At 40.0% G+C, this 26,740-nt stretch overlaps 2 protein-coding genes across 6 annotated transcripts; both read right to left on the bottom strand.

Annotated features, from left to right (window-relative positions):
* Nucleotides 1–2,875: 2,875 nt before the first annotated feature.
* On the bottom strand, nucleotides 2,876–12,509 carry alkbh3 (alkB homolog 3, alpha-ketoglutarate dependent dioxygenase). Of its 5 annotated transcripts, none has more exons than XM_034307276.2 (10): nucleotides 11,807–12,509; nucleotides 11,223–11,417; nucleotides 10,871–10,941; nucleotides 10,749–10,783; nucleotides 10,609–10,656; nucleotides 9,175–9,281; nucleotides 8,500–8,588; nucleotides 7,685–7,894; nucleotides 7,416–7,514; nucleotides 2,876–3,385 (listed from the first exon to the last, which is right to left on the bottom strand). In XM_034307276.2, the coding sequence occupies exons 2-10, from the start codon at nucleotides 11,296–11,298 to the stop codon at nucleotides 3,305–3,307; spliced, it is 816 nt and encodes a 271-aa protein (XP_034163167.2). In that variant the 5' UTR covers nucleotides 11,299–11,417; nucleotides 11,807–12,509; the 3' UTR covers nucleotides 2,876–3,304. The 5 variants fall into 5 exon arrangements, with proteins under 5 accessions (XP_034163167.2, XP_026774933.3, XP_026774934.3 ...); XM_026919132.3 differs by having other exon boundaries at nucleotides 2,876–3,347; XM_026919133.3 differs by having other exon boundaries at nucleotides 2,876–3,347; nucleotides 11,679–11,813.
* Nucleotides 12,510–13,809: 1,300 nt separating this feature from the next.
* Nucleotides 13,810–26,416, bottom strand: hsd17b12a (hydroxysteroid (17-beta) dehydrogenase 12a). The gene is made up of 11 exons (XM_053236790.1): nucleotides 26,120–26,416; nucleotides 19,693–19,739; nucleotides 19,236–19,311; nucleotides 17,500–17,607; nucleotides 17,222–17,286; nucleotides 16,777–16,821; nucleotides 16,592–16,626; nucleotides 15,937–16,018; nucleotides 15,745–15,810; nucleotides 15,496–15,645; nucleotides 13,810–14,984 (listed from the first exon to the last, which is right to left on the bottom strand). Exons 1-11 carry the CDS (start codon nucleotides 26,280–26,282, stop codon nucleotides 14,877–14,879), a joined length of 945 nt encoding a protein of 314 aa, XP_053092765.1. The 5' UTR covers nucleotides 26,283–26,416; the 3' UTR covers nucleotides 13,810–14,876.
* Between the last annotated feature and the right edge of the window lie 324 nt (nucleotides 26,417–26,740).

Here is a 26,740-nt window from a genome sequence, read left to right as displayed (position 1 = left end):
ATTTGCAGTAAACAATTCTTCCACCACACAATGTAGGCTGTTAACAGTAAGCTTTGGTTGCTAAGCAACACGACAGACAAGATTAGGCTATGGACAGAACAATGGCTTAAGTCAAACCTTTTCTGTTTGTTTGTTTGAAATCTGATGCATTAATACAGAATTCAGTTATTGTGATACAGTCACAGGTATGTGTATACTGATGATCTAACATTGGCTTTGAACCAAGCTCAGCCAATCAGATTTTAGAACCATTTTATAATGAGGGTTTGGTGTTGACATGCAGTGTATTATTTTTTCACAACTTTGTTCAAATGTTCACTTATTCCAAGAGCGCTGTGAAAAATCACTGTGATCTTTAGGAAACTTTAGTTGCACAGCAAAGTGCTTTAATGTTTCTTTTGGACAGTGCTTTCCTTTACAGTAACCCCAACAACACCATTTTGTTTCTCAGCCTTTTCCTAATGTAGACACATGAAGGCATACAAACAAGGCATTATCAACAGTAACTGAATCTAGCAGTTCATTATCTCTCACGCTAGGGTTCTTGTTTGAAGATTCTAGTGTTGTCTTGTGCTGATCTTTGTAGGATGGCCACTGCTGCGTGAGAGCAGCAAAAAGGTGCTGAATTCCTTCCATTTGTAAAGTAATCTGCCTGGGTATGTTCAGATAGAAACCAAAATCTTTAGGAATCCTTTTGTAACATTTTCCAGTGTCATGATCTTCCATAAAAACCCCTTAAATGTTATTGGGCAATATTGTACCATATTGCATATACACACAATATGGCCAAAGGTTTGTGGACACCTGAACATCACATTCATATGTGCTTTTTGACCATCCCATTCCAGATTTAGTCCCCTTTACTGTTATAATAACAACTTCTGGGAGGGCTTTCCACTAGGTTTTGGAACATGGCTATGGGTATTTGCCTATTAGCCACAAGAGCATTAGTAAGGCCAGACATATACGTAGCATATGTTTGGAAATCTGACTTCAATTACTATAATACTTTAAGAAGTCTTTGCTCACAAAGTTCACATACTTTTTCTTTCAATAACAGTTGTTTAAACAACTCCCTGTTAAGTAATACTTATAAATGATGATGATGATTATTATTATTATTAATAATAATTTTTTTAGATGTCACAATGGCGCAGCTGGATTCCTAGACTTGGGTTACTGTCTGTGTGGAGTTTCGCATGTGTTTGCATGGGTTTCCTCCAGGTTCTCTGGTTTTCTCCCACCTCTCCAATACATGCAACTAGGCAGACTGGTCCCTAGATGTGAGTGGAGTGTGTGAATGTGTGTGGATGGTGCCCAGTGTTACCGGGATTGGCTCTGGATCCACTGCCAGTCTGAACAGCATAAAGCAATTAATGAAGATGAAGATGAGAGTGATGATAATTGAGTATTTTATTAGTTATATGATTTAGACCAAATAATTTTAGGTTACAAGCTAAATTACAAGCGATTTCCAAACCTTTACTCAATAATGTACTATAATGAAGGGAAACGAGTGTTTGGCTAATTGGGCAAAACCAGTGATTGAAGATATTTTTGCCAAATTTAAATGGATCCTCACGGACAAACCTTAATGTGCAATACTACACAGATGAGATATTGTTTAAAAATTGTGACGTCTGAACATTAAAATAGCCCTATTTAAAGAAAACAGAGACACGATGCATTAAACACCTGCACAGACTCAGAACACTAACTTGGAAGCCTGTTTTTGATATGGCAAGAACAGCCAAGAACAGCTCTGTACTGCAGTAGAGCATTTTATATCATTGAAACATGTGTTTATAAATAAATGTAGCTCCTGAAACATTAGGCAAGCAAGTTTGTTCTCTTTCTCTCTCTCACACACACAGGTTGCAACAGAAAAAGGCCAAGTGGACCAATTACAATAAACAACATGAAGTATTACATTCCAGAACAGGGACAGCAAGGGCTGGACTTTCAAACATGCATCAGGTTTTATGGGCTCTCACAAGTGGCCCGCGGCAATGTCTGTGAAGTATTAGGGTACACCATGCAGCTTTAATTAAGGTTCTGCAACAAATCACTGCAAGTAGCTAACAGTGAGCAAAAGTGGGAGATTTACTCTCACTTGCAATGTCTAAACGCTTCAGAAAAAAAGGTCGCTGGTTAAAATCTTAACTAGAAGTTAGCACCTGCCAAAGCTGTACAGATAGGTTAAGCTCAAATAAGAGTAAATCAAACTACAATAGACTGTACTTTAATAAAAGCCACTTTTTTCATTTACTAACCATAGATTACTGTTGAGCCAGGCAATCAGTTTCTTAAAACCACAAGTGCTCCTCTGGCCCACCAGCTTTAATAAACTTCAAAACTGTAGCACATCTGAGACTGAACCTCATGGGCAAGTTACATGTACAGTAAACTGTATTAACTTGCACATTGTGTTCAGCATCAGATGTAATCAGCAATGATGTAATCAGAAATGAGTGTCACTGCTAAATGGTATTTTAATGGATGTGTAAATACAGACGTCCTTTCAGTTCCTACTTAGCTGCAGTCATGATTTATCATGACTAATCATGAAGTGAGTAATGTGCAGTTTAACAGAGTTAAAGTAACGATGTACAAGTACTGGCATTTACAGGGTGTGCAGCATGAAAGCATGCTTATAAAAGAACTGTATACCATTATATAACACCAGTATAAACAGGTCTTTGAAAAACAGTGGCAATGCTGAGCCTATGAAACGCACACACGTTATTAGTGACACTGACTAAAGTACTTGATCTGATATCACAGGCAAACAGGAGATATTAAAGGAATGAAAGTGAATCACTCTCAACACAATGAACTGTATGTTCATCAATAAACATCACTTAAGGTAGACAACTGACATTATAAGCCATATTTTATTGAACTAGATGTTCAACAAAAAACCTTGTCAGAAAATAATCACCACACAGAGGAGCTATTCAACAATTTGAGTAAAACAAACAAAAATCCAGCAAAACTAATAAGTACACTCTAAGTAAATAATACTATACTTGACTTTGTTTCAAGCCAAGCTTGATAACAAGACTCTAAATATGAATTCCACTTCTATTCAGTTTGAGGCAAGGATATCATTTGTCAGTATCAAGATGTATGTTTAATGTAAAGTGCATTTATCGCGTCCCTGCCACCACCAGTAAATGGCCTGCAATTTTCCATATCTTGTAGCTCTTCTTGTATCTCTTCTTGTGTCTCTTCTCCATTATAATTATCCATCATCTCTTGGAGGAGTGTACTGGTTCAGGGTAGATTGTTCGGAAGGTCAGGTTTATCCTAGGCCCACGGTCATGGTACTCTTTTGCCACCTGATGCTGTTCAACAAAATTATTAGGAAAAGAATAACAGACAACTACAGAATAAGTGAGCCTTGAAGAAAATGACAGTCGTATCATATACTATACAGTACATACACAGTTTTAGCACATAATTAGAATAATATTGATCTTAATTAACTGCATGCTAGACAAATGCACACATTTTTAACCGTGCATCTCATCTGGAGCACACAGTGATCATATTGTCACAGTCAAGGCATGTCTAATAAGTGACCTGTCTAGACCAGTAGACTTGTAATTTCACAATAGTGCAATTCTGTCTCTGGGGACTTTGTATCAGCAGCAAAGCTCCCCCAATAAAGGTTGCTAACGCTGCTCTAACAGGCTATGTCTCTACCTATCTATAAATATTTACTGTATTTTTCAAATCATCCTTTAGCAAGTTGTCCATGTTGGATTAGTATAGCTTATTATGGCTCTGCAATGTAAATCATGTCTGACTGAAGTGTGCTTTCAGACACTTTCCAAGATCAAATTAAGAGCCTCACAGACAGTCTTTAGGTGTTGCTATAAAATGTCCTTGACCTTTTTCCCTTATTTGTGCGCTCTGAAAAATAGCTCTAGCTGGTATTTATGCCAGAATCCAAAGCAACTCTGTGGCAGGGGGAGAATACCCTTCCAAGGCTTTTAGTATTTAGCTGGCAAGACAATGATAATGTAATGAACAGGCCTGTCCTGCCTGTCTCTAGTAGTTACCCAGGTTTTACACCATGAGCATGGTTGCATTATGTATATTCAAGGTTTAAATGTTACCACTACAGATTGTACATACCACTACAATCTGTACACACTTCATCTGCCTATAATCACCAGAGAATACATCAGCAGCAGTTGCAGTATAAACAGGATTGCACAGTTCTTTCTTATTTAACACATTCTATTCAAGATGTCAGTTAATTCCAAAGGCGTTCAGTGTGCTGTGACCTTCAGGCACTTTGACTCATTTGTGGGTGTATACCTAGACATCTAACAACGTAGATTAATATTAAAATTGTTAACATCTAAACAACCAATAAAGATAACCAGGGCAAGAGACTCTTAACTGACTGTTCATTTAATACAACTAGTTTAAAGCCTTCACTCATAAAGTGGCTTATTTCATATCATTTTAATACCAAAACTAACAAACAAACAACTTAAGGCCTAACCACCAAACCGTATTTAGTTAAATTAAATACGGTTTGGTGGTTAGGCCTTAAGTTGCTGAATGTGGGTTAATGCCGGAAACAGCTTTTTATCTATTGCTGACTGTGGCATCCCTCAAGAATCTATATAAGGGCTATTAAGAGTTGGATGGCTAATAATTTTCTTCAATTAAATTAAAACAAATCAGCTATCCATCTCTTTTAAAAACTTTAAAAAACTTAGGAGGACTGGCACAATATGTTAGTCCATGGGTGAAGAATCTTGGTGTTTTATTCAACTGTGACCAGAAATTTGAGTAGTAGTAGCTGGTAAACAGTAGTTATCTTTAGCATGGAAAGATTTCTAAAATCAGGTCACTCCTCTTTTTCAAGACTTGGAAAAAGATATTCATGTGTTTATTAAGTTTTGCATAGACTGCCATAAATTGCTGTATTTTGACATTTGTAAGGGGTCTGTTGCCCTCTGACAATTAGAGCAAAATGCAGATTGCTCACAGGTACCAAGAAAATACACAGCAGTGTTGGCATTGCCACAATGGCCTCTTTATAGGATCCAGTTTAAGATTTTACTCTTAAGACTTACAGCTCTTATATGGGCCCACCTTCCACACAAGGTGAAGAGGGCCATCTTGCACTGGTGATTCATATCTGGCTGTGACATTTTCTGAATGGACCAACACGTTGCGACATCTCGGAACCAATAAGAAAAACTTGAGAGCTAGGACCGCCCTCAATTCCAGGTCATTGATGTGTTGCAATCTTACACCAGGAGGGCACACACCCTCTGTGCCCATGTGGCACCACAATGCTCCCCAGCCACTAATGGAAACGTCCATGGTGAGCCTCAATCTTCTGAGGCACTGCTCCCAAGCATAAAGTTCAAAAACCTTTGTGGTACTAGAGAAAGATCAAAGGGTAGATTTTTGAATTGGAAAGTCTATCAATGGAAGTCATACCTCAAAATATATCTGTATTTGGGGCAATGGGGCCCTGAAAATAAGTATTGTGCAAATCCACCAATATGAACCAGTCTGGTGCTTGTACAGCATGAGAAAAGGGGGGGTGGCGGTGGGATTGTGGGTTTAGGAACTGGTTCAGTGCCCTCAAATTTGGAATTAGATGGTAAAAAAAACTGTTATTCCTCTGAACAAGGAAGTTGAGTGAACCCTTCATTTTACCTCAGTCAAAGAGAGAATAAAATTCTTGAGTCCCAGTAACAATTTTGTTGCGGTCTGATACTGATGCAGCCCTGAGGCCTAAGAAGATTGGGAGTCAGTGGTAGAACTGGAGTTTGTATCCCTGTGACACAGTCATCTAGACCCACTGATCTGGTGAAGCCATTGTCCAATGAGCAATGTTCTCATTTGTAAAGGCTGCCGTCGTCAGCACCTGCCTAAGACTTGTGCAAAGTACATGGAACCCTTGTGGATGTTGGAGCACAGAACTGGGTTTCAGTGACCTAAATGTTGTGCATGAATGGTTTGTTTGGCCATGCAGGTCTTGTGATTCTGAAACATGTACTCTCCTCTACAGGGCCACGTTGGCAGCAAGAACAAAGAGTGAGCCTGGCAGGGATAGAGCCGGAGAGTGCTAAGCACATTATGTGTCTTGCATAAACAAGGTTGGCGGAGAGTCATCCCATATGCCTTGTCTAGGTGCCCCAAAACTAAATGTGAGGTGTTGATCAGTGAGGGATCAGCTTCTGCAAATTGGAGTGACTGATGAAATTCCAGCAGTAAAATGGCTAACCTATTGCCAATGTGTGCCATATTTAATACAATATTCTAAGTTCTCGCTACAACATCATCTGTGCGTCTGCACTCAGTACTTGAGCAGAACGTATCTGGACATAGTACTATAACTGATGAGGATGCGAGTGTGGTGAAACGGGTACAAATGGCAGAAATGCGAACTGTTTAGGCTGTGACGTTGGGTATGATGTGAGACCAAATCAGGGTGTAAATCTCAGTTAAATACGATATGTCAGAATCATTACTGCCATGCTGTCAGAGTAGAGAAAGACTGAGCTAGACACTCTATATAGCTCCATATGGTACATGTTGATAGCGGACAGTACGTGGTCCACATGTGTATGAGATGAGGAAAAAAAAGACAATATAACAGCTGTATTTATAGCAAATACATCACTTTGTGACTCTGTTGAAAGGTCTTGGCAAGTGTGTGAACATGCACAAGAAGGTACTCTGGTGATTCTCAGCATCCCTGCCAGGTGAGTTGAAACAGAACTGCTATTTCACTCAGGATCATTAAAGCTTCAATTTAACTGTTTATTTAGGTGCTGTACTTAGGTAATTAAGATAGTATGTGACTTCCCCTCTAATCAATGGACATGCTTTCCTAAAAATTATAGGATTCAGCCACAGAGTTCTGCATACACTGTATGTGAACACCTGACCATCACCCCATATATGATCCTTCCCAATCTGTTGCCACAAAGTTGAAAGCACACAAGTGAAAAGGATGTCTCTGTATGCTGTATTTTTAAGATTTCCTTTCAGTGGAACTAAGGGCCGCAAACCTGTTCCAGTATGACAATACTGCCGTGCGAGGTCCATGAAGGCAAGGCTGGTTTGGAAGAACTCAAGAGTTCTGCACAGAGCCCTGACCTAAACCCCACTGAACACTTTTGGGATGAATTGGACCACTGACTTTGCCCCAGGTCTTCTCGCCTGACATCAGTGTCTGACATCACTAATACACTTATGGGTGAATGGGCAGAAATTCTCACAGCCACATTCCAAAATAGCCTTCCCAAAAGAGTGGAGGCTGTTATAGCAGCAAAGGGAGGACCAACTTTGGAATGGGCTGTTCAACAAGCACATATGGGTGTGATGGTGATGCGTCCACATACTTTTGGCCATATAGTGGAATTCTATACCTGCCAGTCATCTTGAGTGCAACCCTCCATTATTAAGAGTGTTCCATGACTCAATGGTATCTTCACCTTCTCTGTATATGTGTAGTCCCCATTTTCTTCCTAAAACACACAAACTTGATTATACATATACATGTCCACACACCTGTTTAAAAGTTCATGGACAATGAATTGATGCCACCAAGACACCCAAACCATCCATGTTATTACCCCATTCATCTTTAGCAACCCTGAATGCTGCAAAGATCAGTACACCAAAACTGGTCACTCACTGGAGGAGGCTTCTTCCGGAGCCTAAAGACTCTCGTATCCCCGAGACTGAGAGAGGCTATGGTGGGGCGAGGGCCAAAAGACGCCTCATTATCACTGTGCCAAGCAATGCTGTCCTTCCCATCACGGTATAGGTTACACAGCAAGGAGTTAAAGGTGTGAGAGATCTCCCGCTCTATAGTCTGACGCAGGTTCAGGAGGATGGGATGCCACTATGCAACAAAAATAGAAAAAAAAAAGAAAAAAAAAAAGGTTGGCCACGTATGTGTACAAAGGGAGAAAAAGAGAACATGAGAGATATATATATATATTTTTTTACCATGAATATCCTAATGCCATTTTCTGCACACAAGCCCAATTATGGTATTATCATATAGAGTTTTTAATTTTATTTTTAAGTAATATGCACAGGTTATTTTTAATTATAACCTAAGATAAATTTAGCCAAAGAAAAAAAAGACAAATACTTGTGTCAAGCAAATGACACCATGTAACCAATGGACTTTTTCCAGTGCTTATTTTAAATCATTGCTGCAAGATGTAGATGTCTGTTTACATGACCTCTGTGACCACTGGCATAAACAGTATAATGTGATAAAAGAGCATAAAGGAAGGAGCAGAATCTGATCAGCTATACAAACAGACTATAAATTCATGGAAACACAAACAAGTGTTTCTATGAATTTACTTCCCATTCAGTATGCATGCAGAAATAATAATGTATTTTTATAATAACCTCTCTGTTTACAATTATGCTGCATCCTGCTTCTCTACGGTACAGGAAGAATTAAAAGTGAAAAAGGAAAATGGTTCAAACCTGAGGGTTGGCTTGCATTGTGGAGCGAGAATATGTGTAAGGAAGTTCTCCATACCAGCAGGTCAGCCTTGGTTCCTCATATGCTTCACCTGAGCCAGGAAACATTTTACATTGTTATGCATTCATGTACAAAAGCTGAAAAAGTATGCATTTTTGCATGTCTACTTATAACTGCAAAAGCAATTGAATTGTGATTTATTTCATTTTCTTTTTGAGGATTTGCCACAAATGTCCATGCCCAATCCATGGGATTTTAAAATTCTATTTTTGCTTGCTCCAAATATGGGAATAAATCTAACTCTGATTGCACAGCAAAAATATGCTTAACTAACAGGATCCTCGGTCAACTGAGATTTTGTCCAAAGGAAATATTTATTCCCTTAGAATATTTAAATCTGTATAATACACTGCAAGGTCTGGAAAAGATCAACATCTGTGCTGGAGGCAGTAGCAGGTCTGCCAATTTGGAGAGGAAGAAGGACTGGAAAAAGTGAGTCATCAAGTGGACACACACACACACACACACACACAAACATACAAACACTCACTTACAAACTTCATGTTTCACAATAATCAGACCTTCATTTTTTTTTTTAATTTAACATGCTACTGAATTTACTTTCACTGAAAGGTTTCTCTCCTCCATGTGTGTCAACTTCATTTGTTACCACTCACCCATCATGCCATAATTGGTCTTCTGTGACCATGGAAGCTCAGCCAACAGCTTAGAGAACATCCAGTCTGCCTGCTCCAGTGGCAAAAACCCAGGAAGGAGCCGCAGTCTAAGAAAAAACATAACACTGGCTTTTGTATTAAAAAAAAGAAAAACAAAATTAAGAAAAAAAAAGCATCACAGGCAATAAGTGGTACTTTAGCAAAGCTGATGATTTTGAAACACTGATCAGTTCATACTCAATGATGGCTCCCCTGCAGAGAATTACACTGGGCCTTTTTCTGTAATGTCTAACAACTTTGGAGACACTTGCAGAGGAAATTGCACCACTCCTCCATGTACATCATCTCAAGCTTCTTCATATATTTAGGCTTGTGCATGTGGACAGTCCTCTTAAACTCAGGCCAGATTGAGATGGTCATTACGAAACGTTGTTTTTGTTCCTGCAAACATTTCGGAGTCGAGTTGGACGCATGTTAGCAGAATTCAGGATGTCCAAGAGACCCTGGACCACTCTCCCGCAAAGAACAGCTGCAAAGCATCAATGACCCATCACCATACTTTACAGTGTGGATCAGGTGCTTCTTCTTTGTATGCAGTTTTTATTTCTTTTTTGGTAAATATGCAGCTGTTTCAGGCTATTTTGGATACTTATTTTGTGTTGAATGCTTTTTGGCTTTCTCCATGGTGATGGATGACAAAGTGATTTTACATGTTTGCAACCTCATATTTAGTCAAAGGCAATAATTGAGCTAAAGATGTTATAAGGGTTAGCTAGGTAGCTTAGCACACACGTGGCTGAAAGATTTCAGGTATCATGGCATTCTCTGATTTAGGCTCTGATTGGTTCATGGAGCTTAGTTACATCACTAACTGAGCTCATAACAAACAGTTTTATAGAAGTATTGAGAAAATCTATTTTAAATGGGGGTAAAGTTGTGAAGACATCTTTAACCCAAACATCAATCTATAGGACTGAAAAGAGTCATCCTAGAAAAAGTTCAAATTTAATATTTAAAAACCTCTCTCAGTACTTCACAGGTGTCAATAATATTGCCCCAAGTTTTTATAAGAAAGTACAATTAATGCAAAAAAAAGGTTGAATAATAATTTTAAAGGAAAAGTAAGCTTCTACAGCTGTCTGAATTAAAACAATCATTAATCATTGTGTGCAATATTTACTGTATAGCCTTTTTCCCCCTCAATTTCAGTACACTAGGGACAGCACATACTACCCTACAGTGCTACCACTTCCATAGTATTAGCATGATTTATTTTAGGTTACCATAACTAAGAATGAGTGCAGTGTATAAAATCAAAAAGTTAAAATACATGTAATACAACGTATTACATCTTAATTTCTCACAGAAGAGAGGTGTCGCCCAAAACACAGGAACAGCCTTCAGCTTACAATAAACATATTTGAACACTGCTACCTGGATACTCCAGTGGGACCCTGGCTGATCTCATAAACCCCAGCATCCCTGCAAAAAAAAAAAAGAAAACTAAATTATATACGTGTTCCTCTGAATTCCAATTCTGTACTCCAGTGCATAAGAAAGTAAAGCTAACTCACTCAATCACCTTCTCCACAGGTATCACTCTGAGGGGCTAGAATAAATGTACAGAGATTACCAAAGGAGCACAGGAACAGGGTTACAGTATGAGCTCAAACAAAATGTTTTATTTAACACTTACATCAGCGGGCTGATTGAACTCATACGTTACTGGTCCAGCCTTCCATGACCCAGACTTTTGCTGCACATGTGCTAGTGAAACATGTGAATGACAGTATGTGGTATTTAATAACTATTTAATTCATAAAAGCAACTTCACAAGTTCTCACATAATAAAAATAATGTGAAGCTGTAAAGTGTGTTTGTGGATCCAAATTGCAAAATGGATGCTGACTTTTGCATTTCACACTGTGCTTGAAACAGGGTTGTTAGTTTTGATGGTTTAACACTAACCAGGGTTGTTAGTCTGTTTGGTTTAACACTAATAACTATAAACAAAAAAACCTGGGTTCAGGTCAGATGGCACTGCCTACCTGTTGAACATGCTGGTTTGGGCAGAGGTTTGGCCCAAGAGCCCTGTACTCTTGCTCTCTGACGTTTGTCACCCATAGAATTCAACTGAATCAGAGGAAAAGTTTGTTGAGCATTACCAGGTTTGTGCAGTGATATTAAAATAGGCCACAGTCCCACAGACACTGGTTTGTAGAGCCAGTCTGCCACCTTCAGGTCTAGTGGGGTATAAACAATGCAGTTAGCACAACATGCTACAGCAACACAATCTGTACACACATTATTCCTCACTGCTGACTGAATTTACACCCAACCAAAATCATCAAGTCGAAAATTTAGGAGGTAAGCGGTTGAATTTCACACACGACCCATCTCTAGCTGTGTTTTAACAGAAAGTCTGGAGAAGTCTGGCTGCCATTTGCAAGCTAGCTAGCTAGCTAGCTAAAGTTAGCTAGGAACACGGCTTACAAGAACCAGACCTAATATTCCTGTCAGCTTTAATTCACACCATGCAAGGAATGAAAAGCCTCATGCGTTACAAACCAAACCAAGAGAGCTGTATTTAACTCTATAAAGCTGTAGCATTTTAGTAAGTAAGTAAAGTTACTCGCGTAGCCTTTCAGCGAACTCGGTGTATCCCGAATAAACGCCCGGCTTCCTACATACTGAATATTGGTTCCTACTTAACATACAGGAAGCCTATTTTTCTAGAATCAGAGAGGCATACAATAAAATATAGTGTTTTCTTTTAATCATATACAGCAGACATCCAACAAATGCAAAAAACAAAACAAAACAAAAACCTACAATACTCTAGTTGCACCAAAAATGTATTTATAATAGGTTTGATTTTCAAAATAGATACTAAAAACTATCAACACAAAGTGTTTTAGCAAGGTGATGGTGTTAGGCCACCATAAGCTGCCAGAACAGTGCATTGTAGCATAGATTTCACACATGTCTGGAACTGTGCTGGAGGTAGGAACACCATTCTTCTCAAAGATAGTGCTTCAATTGATGTTTTGTTGATGGTGGAGAGTCGTGTCTTACACCTTGCTCCAAAATCTCTTATATGTGTTTAGTAGGGTTGAGATCTTGTGGCTGTGAAGGACATAACATTGGATATACATCATTTTCATGCTTATCAAACCATTCAGTGATCCAATGCCCTGTGACTGGGAACTTTGTCCTTCTGGAAGTGAGCATTCCCATCAGCATAATATCCTATGATTAATGTTTCATCATAGGATAAAGGTGATCAGTCAGAATAACTTTGTATTGATTTGCAGTGATGCTTACCTCTGAGGGAGAGAGTGGACCCAAACTCTAATGAGCATATGCATGGTGCAGGATGACTCGTCTGACCATATCGCTTCCCCCTGCCCTCGCCCCCAGGCTGTATTCCAGTGACTGTGGTTTTTGCACTACTGAACTCAAATGTGCATTCATCTTTGTAATAAGGGGTTTATGCACTGCACCCTTACTATAACATCCTTCTCTATATAGTTGCTGACAGTCTGATCACATCCTGCACTGAGTCTCAGTCACCTGTTTTTTTTCCTTTCATATCACATGCACATCAGTCTAAGTGGATGTGTACTTTCAACCACAATTTCCAAACTTTTATGTTCTCATCGTTATAATGACAAGTGTCACTTTAGTCAGTCAATGCTCCTTTTGAAACATAGATAGTTGAACAGCCTTTGTGACTTTGTGGGGCGCTAGTCCCTGAGTGATTAAGGCTGGTTACTGATTGGAAGGTTGTGAATTACAATCCCAGCACCAACCAACTGCCACTGTTGGGCTTTTAAGCAAGACCCTTAACATTCAACTGCAAGCCACAAACCCTCTTACTAAGCTAGATATTTTCCACTTGCTTTCTTGACCCACAATCAAGGTCAGCTTTTATACATGCCACAGAGCATGATAGGATGTTGATTGCTTAATTCAATCATGCAGTACATCTGTGTGGAGGTACCTACACTTATTAGGTTTCTCTACTCTTTTATTCAGGTATCTTTCCCCTTAATTTGTCATATCTACAATATTCTCTTTTAATATTTAACACTCCATATACTTATTAAACTACACACAGTGATTTCTGATAACATCTAGATATATTTTTTAATATAAACATTTCCATCATTTCAGTGCTTTAGCAATACTATACCTGTTGTAATGTTCATGAAAGTAAAGCTAATGGAATTATTGTGCATTTTCTGAAAAATAATCAAGTATCTTCTGTGGCCCAAGTTGGCCTGGACACTTTTACTTTACTCAGTAGACCTAGACTATAACCTTATAAGGATAACTTGGAGAACATGATGCCACATAAACTCTAACTGAAGAACTGTCCATTTTAGCAGTGTCTTTCCTTTATTCAATTTTGGCTCAGTGTGACTTTCAGCATTGAGAGCAGTTTTCATAATACACTATTTAGATGAGTTTATACCATCTGATGAACTACTGGGTTATTCAGATGGTGTTTGAGAATTGCATTACTCATCAGATTAGTGAACAATATCATCTGTTGGACAAAGAATTCCCCAGTCTATTTTAAGAAACAGAAAACAAATGGATTAATATAATGATCACTTTCCTAGACCAGAGTAAAATCACATCTTTATTCGAAAAAGACAAGCTGTAAGTTTAACACACAAGCATGATTTGGTGGAACAAAGGCACACACTGTAGTCCATGCCTAAATATTTTGGAATGTAAACATTCAAGTTTTCCCTGTGATACAACCAGCAAGGGTCAAATACCTGAGCGCTTTCATTTGCCTGGGTTTGGTTCAAATGGAGATCTAGGTCATAGAAAGACCCCTAAAAAGAGTCATTTGGCATGGTACAATCTTTGGTGAAGTTTTTTAAAAAAGGTCAGTAAGTGCATTGCTACATTTAAGAAAGAACAGCAGCTGGTAGAGATCTCCATTAACAGCAGGTTCCTGTACATTTCTGTAAGGCACATCATTCTGAATGATCAGAGATTGACAGTGTGTCCAACGTGGCTCAATATAATAAAAAGCACCATTGCAAATATCTAGTAAACATATATAAAACACCAAAAACCCACCACCAATTTCATAAATACTAAGAAATAATAAATGGTACAAAATGTAAAAAAAAAAGGCTTAAAAAGGCCAATACTCATGATCATTCAACAACTAAGGAAAAGACAATGTATAAATTTCACCTTCTTAATCACTGTAAACAAACGTATCAGGGAACTGGCATTGAGCAAGTAATCAGGTGCACGTGTGGCTTTTGTACACAGGAAAATATGTTTATGAAACCCATCTCCATTCAAATACCATCTGCTTAGAACAGCAGTGAAAACAGCCCTCCATGCACCAATGCAACACTCTTTAAACCCTGTTAGTTATAAATTACACACCCATTCCCAATATCACACAAGCCAAAAGAGAACCGCTCACCAATTTAAAAGCCCTGTTTAAACTACTTCATTCAACATGTGTCAGTGTGACATCTGTGGTCAGTAGTTCTTACAAGAACAAAGAGGCTTGTCTAATGAGACATATTTAATACAAAAGCCTTGACACAGAACTACTCAAACACTGATACAAAAGTCAGGCAGTCATACCCATACTAAGCAAACAGGAAGGAAAGGACACTTTGGATGCGATTTGTCATTTTCCTTCAGACGACATCTACAAGCTATCGCAGCTTTCTCCTCCTGAGGTAACCGCCACGTTGAGCCTTGTTCATGCGCATGCCAAAGTAAATGACCAGTTTGATGGGAACTAGAACAGTAGTTGCCCATCCCTGCAAGACAGACACACAGAAAAGAGTGAAGAGTTATCATTTGTTCATTCATCTTCAGTACCTGCTTTAAACATGGTCAGTGTCATGGTGGAATTGGACTTTATCCCGGGAACACTGGGCGTGAGGCAGGAGTATACCCTAGACAGGGCACCAGTCCATCACAGAGAACCAGACACACACACACACACACACACACCCACCCAAGGGCAATTTAGTGGTGCTAATCCACCTTGCATGTTTTTGGGAGGTGGGAGGAAACCAGAAAAAATAGAAAAAACAAAAAACAAAGCAAACAAATAGAAAAATCAAAAGGTCACTAAATACGAGGGTCATTTTCCATACCAGATATTTGGTTTATGGTCACTTTAAACCTTTTTTTTTTTTTTTTTAATTTATGTAATACAATTTATAACTTATTATTCATACGCTATTAAAGATGCAAAATAGCATGTAATCAGACTAGAGCATGTTTGTGAGTAATGTGCATGTTTGTGAGTACTTGTGTGCTTACCATGACTGCATGGGGGAAATAACCATTGGTCTGGTCCTGTAGACCCACGGTGGTTAGCTCAGCAGCTACATAACGCTCAGGAGTAGGCTTGTCCAGAGTGGGTTTCCTGATCTTCGTCATTTTGGTGGCCACGAAGAAAGGCAGCACGCTCTGTAGATATATAGGATTAGGAAGTCAGAGCAGAACCAAAAGACCCTCAAAGAAAACATGCTTTACAGTATCTGCTGAATGTAAATGAAAAATTCTGACCTGAATAATGATCCCTTTGCACTTGTACTCTGCTTGAAGTCCACGGGAGAAGAAGTCAACAAAAGCCTACAATTAAAGCAGTCAACATTTTACTTAAATAAATTTAGGGTAATAGGTACTACATGGCAGTACACAGTCTTTATTTTCCTTTTTTATTCTAAACTGTAAGTGGAGACGTAAGTGGAGACTTGCCTTGGTGGAGGAATAGACAGTGAGCAGTGGAACTGGGTACATGCCACTGGCAGAGGAGATGTTGAGAATTACACCTTTTGCCCTGTAACAGACAGAAGGAGTTACATCTTTTTTTGCCCAGCTGAACTTATATTGAGCCAGAGGGAGGACTAAAACAGGAATCAATGCTCTGAAACACTGTAACAGACCACACACACACACACACACACACACACACACACACACACACACACACACACACACACACACACACACACACACACACACTCTCTCTCTCTCTCTAATTATGGTTGCTTTGTGTGTTGCCATGGCACCTGCTTTCACACGCAGTACCCCTGCAGCTGCAGTAGTGTGCTTTAGCAAACCGAGGTTGGTCCCATTTGTATGAAATTTTCCCAGCACTGTGATTGGCCCTAGTGATGCACATGACCCAGTCTAGCCAATCAGTCTAGCATGAATTTGTTGCCCAGTGTGGAAAGCCATATTTGCAAAAAAAAAAAAAAAAAAAAAAAAGTGAGGGAATGATGGGCAAGGCTAATCAACAGGCAATGACTTCAAACTACCTTTTCCTCCCCTTTCTGGATTTTATTAGGAATTCTAATCTTTCTAATAAGAAGTCTCCCATCTTAGTCTGAAGAAAATTCTCAGGGCTCACCTAGCTTCCATTTTGGGCAAAACCAGACGAGTCATCTGATGAGACAAAGAGGGAGAAAGAACGATTACTACAGAAAACTAAAGGAAAAGTGTACAGTCATGTCACAACTCTTCTTCCAATAAAAATATTTAAACCAGGCACAGGAACGTATGGGTTTTGAAATGCAACTCAAATGAAATGCTTACCTGACACACTGAAGTTATGTTGACATTAATCATTGTGTTGATGAACTGAAATAAAGAAAGACATTGTGTATTTTAAACCACCACTGAATTGAAAATACAATCTAAACAGTGCAAGTTAAGCAAAACACACACAGATCAAAATGTAATACTACCCATTTATCCTTTTGCTTTAGAAACCCAAGCTGGTTTTGTATATTGTATCCAGTACTGACTATAGCTTGTGAAAGGTGTGCCAAGATGTAATGTACCCAAAATAAACAGAGAAAAGTAGCAGTGACAGAACAGACACATTAATCAGAGCCAAAAGCAAAAGGATCTGATGTCTTTTATGGTAGGAATCTTGCTTTAGATTAAGCCAGAAGAAGCCTTCGTCCCATGTTGCCTACTTCGTATCTGTTTTTCTTGACTTTATCTGTGTATAGTACTTTATATATATTTTACTCACATTGTCCAGGTCAGGGATGTGCAGAAAGAACTCAGGGTAAGAGTAGGAAATGCCAACATTGTTTACTATTAAGAAAAAAAGGAGTTTAAATTAATTGATTTCAAGAAGTCAACTAAGGTGTAATTAAGTATTATGTTAAAAAAAAAAAAAAAAAGAAAAAGAAAAAAAAGAGTCTGCTAGAGTAAACAGGTTGTGGTCATTTTACTCCTGAAAATATACCACCTTCATACAAATATTATAAAATCATACAAATTCAAAATGATCTAAAAGTTACTCACCAAGGACTCCTATTTCTAGCCCAGCAAGTTCAGCATTAATCTTAGGATAAATGTCAATCTGACCAAAATCCACAGCAATGGTCTTGGTCTCCACATCAAACTGACTTTCTGTGTGGCAGAACAGATTAAATGTCAGCAAAGTTTCAGATGTCAGGAATTGTTTAAGAACAGTCACGATTTCTAAAGCAGTTTCTATAAAATCACAATGGCTCCTTTTCTTGAAATGGCTTTTGAGTTTACTATTTAAAGTGATCTATTTTGTGAACATACTAAAAATAACTTAAAAGGCATCACTATAAGTTTTGAATAGTCTTTGACAGCAGGGGGCGCTGTGTGCCAAGAAATGAGCCAGATGCAACTTCCCACACCCTTCCTCTACTTCAGTTTGACGTGCCTGCAGCAATTAGAATGCATTGTCCAAAGAATCATGTCTGAACCCCATTCGAGGGAGTTATGAGAGGAAAATTCCTCTGATGCATTGCACTGTAGACCATTTATATGAGGAGGCACAATGGAGAGAGTGAGTTAGGGGGACAGCAGGCCAGTAAACATGATCTAATAAGACTATTACATTAGCAAATATGAAATCTATTTTAAGAGAAGGCTTCCGGCTTTAAATAGCTTCGTGACTGTAGCAAAGTGGTCTTGGTGACTCCAAGCCCCCACACTGCCAAGGCATTTGGTTGAGGCGTGAGCAAAGAGTGCCAGGTTTGGCAGGGAGAGACCCAGCTCGTGACTAAACACAACCCCCCCCTTTCCCCTTTTCGGTGTGCCTTCAGCACGACTGTGGTTATGGCAGACTGAGTAGCTGCAGAGAGTGTTTCCATTTTTCACCAACCACCCTTATCGCTGCATGGATATAACCATGGACAAAACAAGATAGTTTAGCCAAATATATCCAGGACAAATGAAATCAGTGCCAACAACTCAACACGAAAGCTTTGCACACTGAAAACAGAATGACCATGTAAAGTCAGTATTAATTATTCTCTGAACTCAGGAAAGAATTACATCTCTCCACCAGGGAGAAGGTCCTCATTCACACATACACACATGGTGTCTTCATTCAGGCAGTGGAGATGGGGAGGGGAGCCGACGTCAATGAACACACACACACACACACACACACACACACACACACACACACACACACACACACACACACACACACACACACACACACACACACACACACACACACACACACACACACACACACACACACACACAGAAATCCTTGCACCCCATGTTCCCAGCCCAGAACATTTCCATGACGACAGTCATCAGAAAGGATTCCAGTGCTTGCAGGGAAAGCAGTGAATAAGAAAATGTTTTCATGGGCTTGGGTGGCATTGGGACAAACAACATTCAGTAGGAGACGAATTAGGAGGCAGTGTTTGGCGATGGGATGGGCCTGCCTGCACAAATATTGTCAGAGATGCTCTTGAAAGACTCAGCACAGTAGTTAAACTGATGTTAAACTGAAAGTTTTATGCATCTTAATTTACATGTTGTATATTAGTAGGAGTAGTGTATGCATGGGAGACCTGGCCTAGCTGTCAGTGGCAGCTCTATTGAAAAAGAGCTGCACCTAAGGCTACTGAAGCCCCATGACAGATGCCCAGGCCTTTCCACCCTGCCCCTCTCAGGACAGCACTAAAATACCTGGCTTCATTAACATTAACACAGTTTCGAGAGAGTTATGCTTTATTAGCAACCACACAGAAAATACATACCGAGGGACTTGGCAACATCATCCAGCTTCTCCTGTGAGCGACTGATAAGCACCATGGAGAATCCTCGTCGAGCAAGCTGAGAACCAAAGAAGAATTGAACAGTAATTACTCAATATAAAAACCTACTTCCTAGTCCATTTTTACAGAAATGATCAAATATAATGCACTGTAGGAGGCATGAACACCCATAAAGGTTTAGATCTAGTGATAGATCGTAGGCTTTCTTAAAGTGAACAATGGACAGTAGCCAGTTTTGCAACTTTAGTGAGTTAGAGTCAGTAAGTTTCTTAATGCTGCTAGGAAGTATTTGTTGGTGTGTAAACAGAGAGGGCCCTTTTCCATGAGTAGTCCTCTAGTTGCCCTCCCTCCCATGGTCTTAGAGAGAAACCCATCTCTTGTGATGAGTCACTGTGCCTTCCATGGAGGGAGGGAAATAAATAAGTAGAGGAACCCTTACCTCCTCCGCATAGGATTTCCCAATTCCATCTGTGGCTCCTGTTACAACTGAAAAGAAAACATGAAAAACATTCATGAACAAACGCACAACTTTGGAACCCCTTCTACACAAGCACGGTAATGGCAACAGCATGGTCACCAAGTAGTAAAAGATTAGGAAAAAAAAAAGAGCAGTCACACTAACTCAAAGCTGCACAGCTGCATCTTTGGATGACAAGTTGCAGGTCAGGTCAATGATTTAGTTTTAGAGTCGAGTACTGCAACATTCTGAAGAACATGGCTGCTAAACCATATATGCATTATCATTATTATTTCTCTGTTAGGAAACCCAGACTTCTAGTTCTAGTGTTCTAACATGTGTTGTGTCATACATTTGTTTAAGCCACTGGCCAGCATCTTTTCTCCTTTTTTGTAATGCAACTAAATACTGTATTAGATTAAGAAGGTAAGGGGGAAACATGTTATTTTTAAAACATAGGTTGACTTGACTTTATCAAAAGTGAAAATATCTTTAGACTGTGCATAATGCCCAGATGTAATGCTTTCAGAAGGCAGCAGTCATTCACTAGAGCAAAGCTAGAAGAGAGAAGTTGGCTAGAAGAAAGGAGGGAGAGAGGGAGCGAGTGATGACGTTCATGGAGCCCAACAGAACGGGAGGGGTGAGGAGGGATCCTAGGGACTGCCAAAAATAGCAACAAGAGGAGAGGAGGAGAGAGGGAGACTGTGTAAAGTCAAGGGATGAAGAGGGAGAACTCGAATCTACCTATTTTTAAACCAATGTTAAGAATCAAACTCCAGCTCAAAAACCCAATGGGCTGAAGTGCACAAAATTTTATCAGGAGATGAAAATTATGCAGAAATTCATTTGGAGCCAAGGCAATTTGAGAACACTGTTGCATCAATCTTGTGTAGAGTCAGTACATACATCAAGGAGGGACCATATCTGGCTATTTAGAACTGCTTACAACTCAGGTCTTCCATTTCGTTGATTAGGAATAAATGATCAAACTCAAAACTTATGAAAGTATATCTGATAGTGCATAAAGATCTGCAGAAGGTTTTCCACCAAAGTGGCTGCCTGGGGGGTGAACAGTCATTTAACATAACATTCCTATTACATGAATTGTGTTGAAGTATGGTTAAAAGCTATACTGTGCCAGATTCCACATGTACAACATTCCTGTAAAGATCAATTTGTCATGCGATAGTCAACTCAAAAATGGAGGAATTTGAGGCCAAGCAAGAACATATGCATACACAAAAGGCCAAAAATAGGCAAGCCCAACATATTTCACATGTCTAAGTCTTAAAATAATAATAAAAAAAAGAACAAAAAGCAGCTAACAGACCCTTCCCCACTAATCCCTGGGTCAAGCCCATGGCAGTGTTTCTGGCAGGGATCCATTGCCCTCACGTGAGCAGTACCATGGAGAGGAGCTACACAAACTGCCTCGTGAGTACTATGAATGTTGATGCTTGAAAATGGCACTCTGCATACAAAGTACGAGTCTGCATGCATGTGTGTGGGCGTGTGCCCATTTCAAATTGTCAAGAGGAGAAGAGACAGGGCAGATGCAATTAAAGACTCCACTAAGGCTATTAAATATTGCTTACAAATCAGAGCTCTCATCTGGTTGACTGGTTGAAGAAACGGAAAAAAAATATCATGCTATGAAGATTGTTCTTTTCATTTCTCATTCCCCACCCCCACTCAAACATGATGGAGGTCAGAGCTTCTCTTCGTGAACATCACGTTCAGAAATACGGAATGTCCCAGCACTGCACAGGCGCACTGGCCCTGCTTCCTAGGCTAAAAAAAGCAGCAGTGAGTAAAAATAGCTGCCGTGTCTGGAACAGCCACTGCACCTGAATACCAACAACATGCCACCCTTCCTCCATCCCCTCCACCCCCACCCACTCTCTGCTTTCCCCAGCAACCCAGCTCACCACAGAGCGTTTGCTGCACTACATTAGTGCCAGAACAGCACTCGAAGCCCTACTGCAGAATACTGCTCTATTCAACAGGGCATTTCCACTTGGCCAAAAAGAACACAATGATGACATGGCTCGTCTGTCACTTCAGCATTTGATGGTATACAAATAGAAACCTTGTAACTAAATTCAATTTGATATTGGATCTAATATACAAGGTAAAGCAGTGGCCTACGCCCTCAGACTGCTCTGACTGTATGCAATCTGTCGCATCCACCCCCAATCCCCCCCCATCCATTGAATAAGCTCGTCCATCTCTGGCTCTGTAGCTCTGCAGAATGTTAAAACACCCACTCACGCACCTCCTCCCACTCCCAAAAGCAGCTTATCATGCTTTAAATAGGCCTGTCACATGGCCAGGAGAAAAACTACACAGCAAAGCACCCAAAATAGCGTTGCTACTTATATAAAAGGTGGATCAAACAACCTGACAAAGTCAGAAATAGTACCAAGAAGTCGCACAGTTAAAAAAAGGAAAATCAATAGTTCTCCCCCGTTATAGCTCGTATTCCCATCAAAAATAGAATAACCAAAATAGTGTATAAAAGGCAGCATTACTAGATTCTACTCTTGTCAATTATTTAAACAAAAAAAAAAAACACAAAAACCTGTCTCTAAGCCCTAAAGCCACCCGGCATGCCTGAAGAACAGGTATAGTAAGGCCATAAAGAACAGCTCAGAGACAGTAAAAGGACTACATAAATTCTCAATTTTGTGTCAGCTTTGGACTCAAAGTGTCAAATTTTGACAGGCAATGAATTAACAAGATGCTAGATGGATGAATAAACTCTTTAGGTTCTACAATGGCAGGGTAAAGTACATTTCACCGTTACACAACCAAGCCGTCATGGTAAATATTTGCACAATTAGGCATTTAGTATACTAAATATATATAGAGAATTCATGCTGAAATTTAATAGAAATAAAGCGCAATATTGATGCAAGTGCATAAACTTGTTTCAAAAGGGGAACGCCAGATGGAAGACTCCCTTTTTCAGGAAATATATAAATAAAAATGACTGAGTCGTGACAGAAGAGAAAAGCGAGGGAGGGGGTCTAGGAGGGCAAACAAGAGTGAGCGAGCGAGCGAGAGAGGGAAAACGAGACTAGTGGTGAGGGAGAGTGTAATGGAGGCTCAGATGGAAAAGAAAAGAGGAGGGGTTGAGATTTTACCCAGCATCCCTCTTCAGGACAAGGCAGTGAGCTTGTTGGTCACATGAATGACTGTTCTTTAGGACCCCCCCTCCTCTCCTGCTCTCTGTACTGGCAGGCCCCCTTTACCTCACAGCCCTCCTGCCTCCACTGGCACCATAGAGCAGGAGCTAGTCCCATTCACAACACACAGCGCCAGCACATTCACAAGCATGCAGCTAGACACACACGCATGGTTGACATTCACTCATTCAGAGACACAGGGGAATAAATTTCATTCACATATGCTGTTGCCTGGCATGAATGGGAATTAAGCTATTCAAAAACTATAGGCAGAGTTGGTCCTAGTCTTATACTAGTCCTCTGCATCTATAAAAAATTGTATTAAAATATGGTTTATGCACTTTTTCACTTCTTTATTGGCTTCAGTAAGCAAAGCTAAACAAAAAAAAGCAGTCCTTGCTTTAAAAAAAATCCTATGAATGTAAAGCTAAAGCTTTGTATAATATATATATATATATATATATATATATATATATATATATATATATACACACACACACACACACACACGTACAGTACACCATATAATTTCTACAATAGAAAAAAAATATGTTTAGTGTTGTGACTGGTAGACTAGAGCGTATAATAATAAATTGTGCACTAACATTTTCAGCAGGAGGCTAAAAAGATACATCTGATCAAATGCCTAAAACTATTTCCATCCACAAAACACACAAATTTGACAGAACATGGAAGCTGATGGACATGTCCTATGACACGAACCCATACAAACATTAAATACATACAGCATTAACAGGAGGAAGGAGTAGTAGTAGTAAAGATACCAGACTGTACTTAAAGGGGTTGTATCTGGAGGTAATATACCTTTAAGTATTTTTTACCTGGGGAGGTGCATGTGGTGTACCTTTAATTAAGCTTTAAAAGATACATCAGTGGTCCTTAAGGTCCAATTATGTACCATACCATATATCATTATTTTCAAAAGGTTAAATATTCAAAAGAAAGGCACAGAATGTGTGGCCTTCATGGTACCACCCCAGCAACAAGGAAAAGTAGCCTACAACTTATTTCTCAGTGTACATTATAATGCACTATACATGCTCATTGGAGCACCTTATTAATAACACTGTAGTGATAATACACTATTAGCGAAAGTGCTGCGTTTGGTTGATGAGAGGAGTTAAAGTTATTAAGCACACTGGGTAAAAGGTGCGATGCAGAGGTGCATGGCTCCACCTGAAACACCGGTTTGTGACTTTCACAGCTCCTGTGCAATACTCAGGCTGAACAGCAGGGGTCTCCTGATCACAGGGAGCATGGGTTCCTGAGTAACTGAAGGAACAGTAGACTACATTTGGAATGCGCCAACATGTCTCACTTCATGTATAACTTAACACATTAGTTTATTTATATATATATATATATTATATTATATTATACACACACGCTCATTTTATATGTATATCTCCACACACACAAAATGAGAAAGTACAACAGGTAAACAGGTTGGAGGACTATTGAGGAGGACAGTGAATCAATGCTTAAACCCCCCCCGGTAGGAAGGGGAAACTTGTTGGTCTGGATGGGACAGGCTATTCAGAGGAACCACCCTCCGTTTTGCAATCACAAGTATTTAAGCGGTTTGAGGTACTCTGTCTAAACAAATATGCAGTGCAATGTTTTTTTTTTTTTTCTTTTTTTTTTCCCACAAAACAAAAACCACAGACCAATACTGGAACAGTAGTTAGTTAGTTAGTTAGTTATGCGGAAGTATGAATATGAATCCTAAGTGCTGTTTGACTGTAAGAGACGACGTGCCGCATAGTTGTGAGGAATATTTGCGAGGCTGAAACTGGCTGTTGCTGATGGTGACAGGACTGGCACTGCAGGACTGACAGGTAGAGGACCGTGTCGCCTTCCACCTGCACTCTCAGTCACCTCACGCTCACCTGAGCTGGAGATGCCTAGGACATGATTCAGAGCTGAAGAGAATGTAGGACAAGTCAAACTGGTCGCCTGATTCAGCGTTTCAGGGAGTGGCACGACTACTACATCACCCCCAGAACGCCACTAAGGTACCGCGCAGCGCACACACACACACACACACACACACACACACACAAACACACTCACACACAGAGCGGCTGGTTCTCAGCGGCGCTCTCGGGCACGACCAACTCCGGCGCTGGGTGGGGGTGACGTCGAGAGGCTTACTGATCATCTAGCATTTCATAATCAGCATCCATTTGACCAATTATGGTGAAACTGAACTGTGTATGTGTGTTTGTGTGCCATGAATCAGCCTTCATCAGGCATTTGACAGAACCTGAAATCTACAGACTTGGACATCAACCCACACAAGCCGCACGTGGTATGGACCTGCATTATAATTAGGATTGGCGTTTTAAACTGCGTCACGTTGCCAAACCCAACATATGTGCTCCTACAGAATGAATGGAATTGGTGCTGTCGCTAAAAACCCGGCCACATGAAACACACCACCTGATTAACCCCTGTTTTTATAGAGCTACACTGAGAAGCCTGGATTAGACGCACAGTGCCTGGGCACAGACGAGAAACTGGATAAGTGGGTCAGGCTGAGCAGACCAAATAGTAGAATACACACGAGATAATGAGGAGAAAACTAAAAGTATTGAAAACACGATTTTACCCTTATTACAGAAGTCCACCAGCTATATGTTATAAAGGAAATGCACATTTAAAACTGTCTAGAGGAAATGTGTTAATCCAATTAAAAAGCTCATTAATCCAGCTAAAATGGCCATTGTGCTTGTACAGAGCTAGTATGTACAGCCATGATTTAGTCTGACTTCATCTCAGTGAGTCAGACCCTGCGATTATCTGCGCACAGCCCATGGAGGTATGGCGTAATCTGTCAACCTGAGACTCCCAGCGCCTCTTTAAGCCCCATACATGTGAACACTGGGTACTTCATAATGCAATTACATTCAATTTCATTACTAATAAAAAAAACCCCACTTCATAATCTTACACATTTAGTAGGCTACATGACACGTGTTTGTAGTGTGATTCAAAAAAAAAAAAAAAAAAAGATTGTTTGAGCCATTAAAAAAAAAGTTCAATTAGTAGGTAGTACTTATTTATTTATTTAAAAAAAAAAATTCATGAAGTTCATTCATAGCTGTTTGACCTGAAAGCTCAAAATTGCCCCATTTCATTCACTGCTTGTTGCTCAACTTCCTTAAGGGTTTCCTTTGGAATGAATGAATTGAACTCACCTGCCCATTTCCCCAATCTGGGGGAGAGCAAATCTCCATTTCCTAGCACCCATATCCTGAAGCCGGAGATGATGTGGTAGAGGAGCCACAGCGCCAGCGAGGCCGTGGTGACTGCACCGACCCAGTAGAGAGGAGTCTCGGCAAGCTGAAGCATCTTCACCATGTTAAAGTGCTCCGTGTACACGGCTGGGCGAGCGTGCTGTCTGACCCACAAAATTAGGCGTTATGCACTGATTTAGAGCAACAACATGCGAGCCCCTTTATAAGCAGGTTGTGGCATCACACCCCCACAACTCCTCTAACATACTAGTCTATCCAGATTGAAGTGCACACCCCCGCCTACTCCTGCACCGCCCGAACACGCCCACATTCACCCAGGATTGGATGAAACTCTTGTCCGCCAACAGATACTCGCCGCTCTTTGGTTAATTCATGCGTCGCTCACAAAGGCTCCTTTCTCATTCATCGGGGTTTGTGTCTGAAGGGGGCGGGCCCTGTGCGGCTGGGGCTAGAAGGCGATTGGACAAACATTACAGTAGTGCTCCATTCAGACACTTTCATTGGCTGTAATTCAGAACAGGTTTTCTGTTTCGGTCAGGATTATGAAACCTCCAAATCCAC

The sequence above is a fragment of the Pangasianodon hypophthalmus genome, chromosome 9 (assembly GCF_027358585.1).
Source record: "Pangasianodon hypophthalmus isolate fPanHyp1 chromosome 9, fPanHyp1.pri, whole genome shotgun sequence".
Lineage (NCBI taxonomy): Eukaryota > Metazoa > Chordata > Actinopteri > Siluriformes > Pangasiidae > Pangasianodon > Pangasianodon hypophthalmus.
The sequence above is the reverse complement of the archived record's forward strand: the minus strand, read 5'-3'. Positions and strand labels throughout refer to the sequence as shown.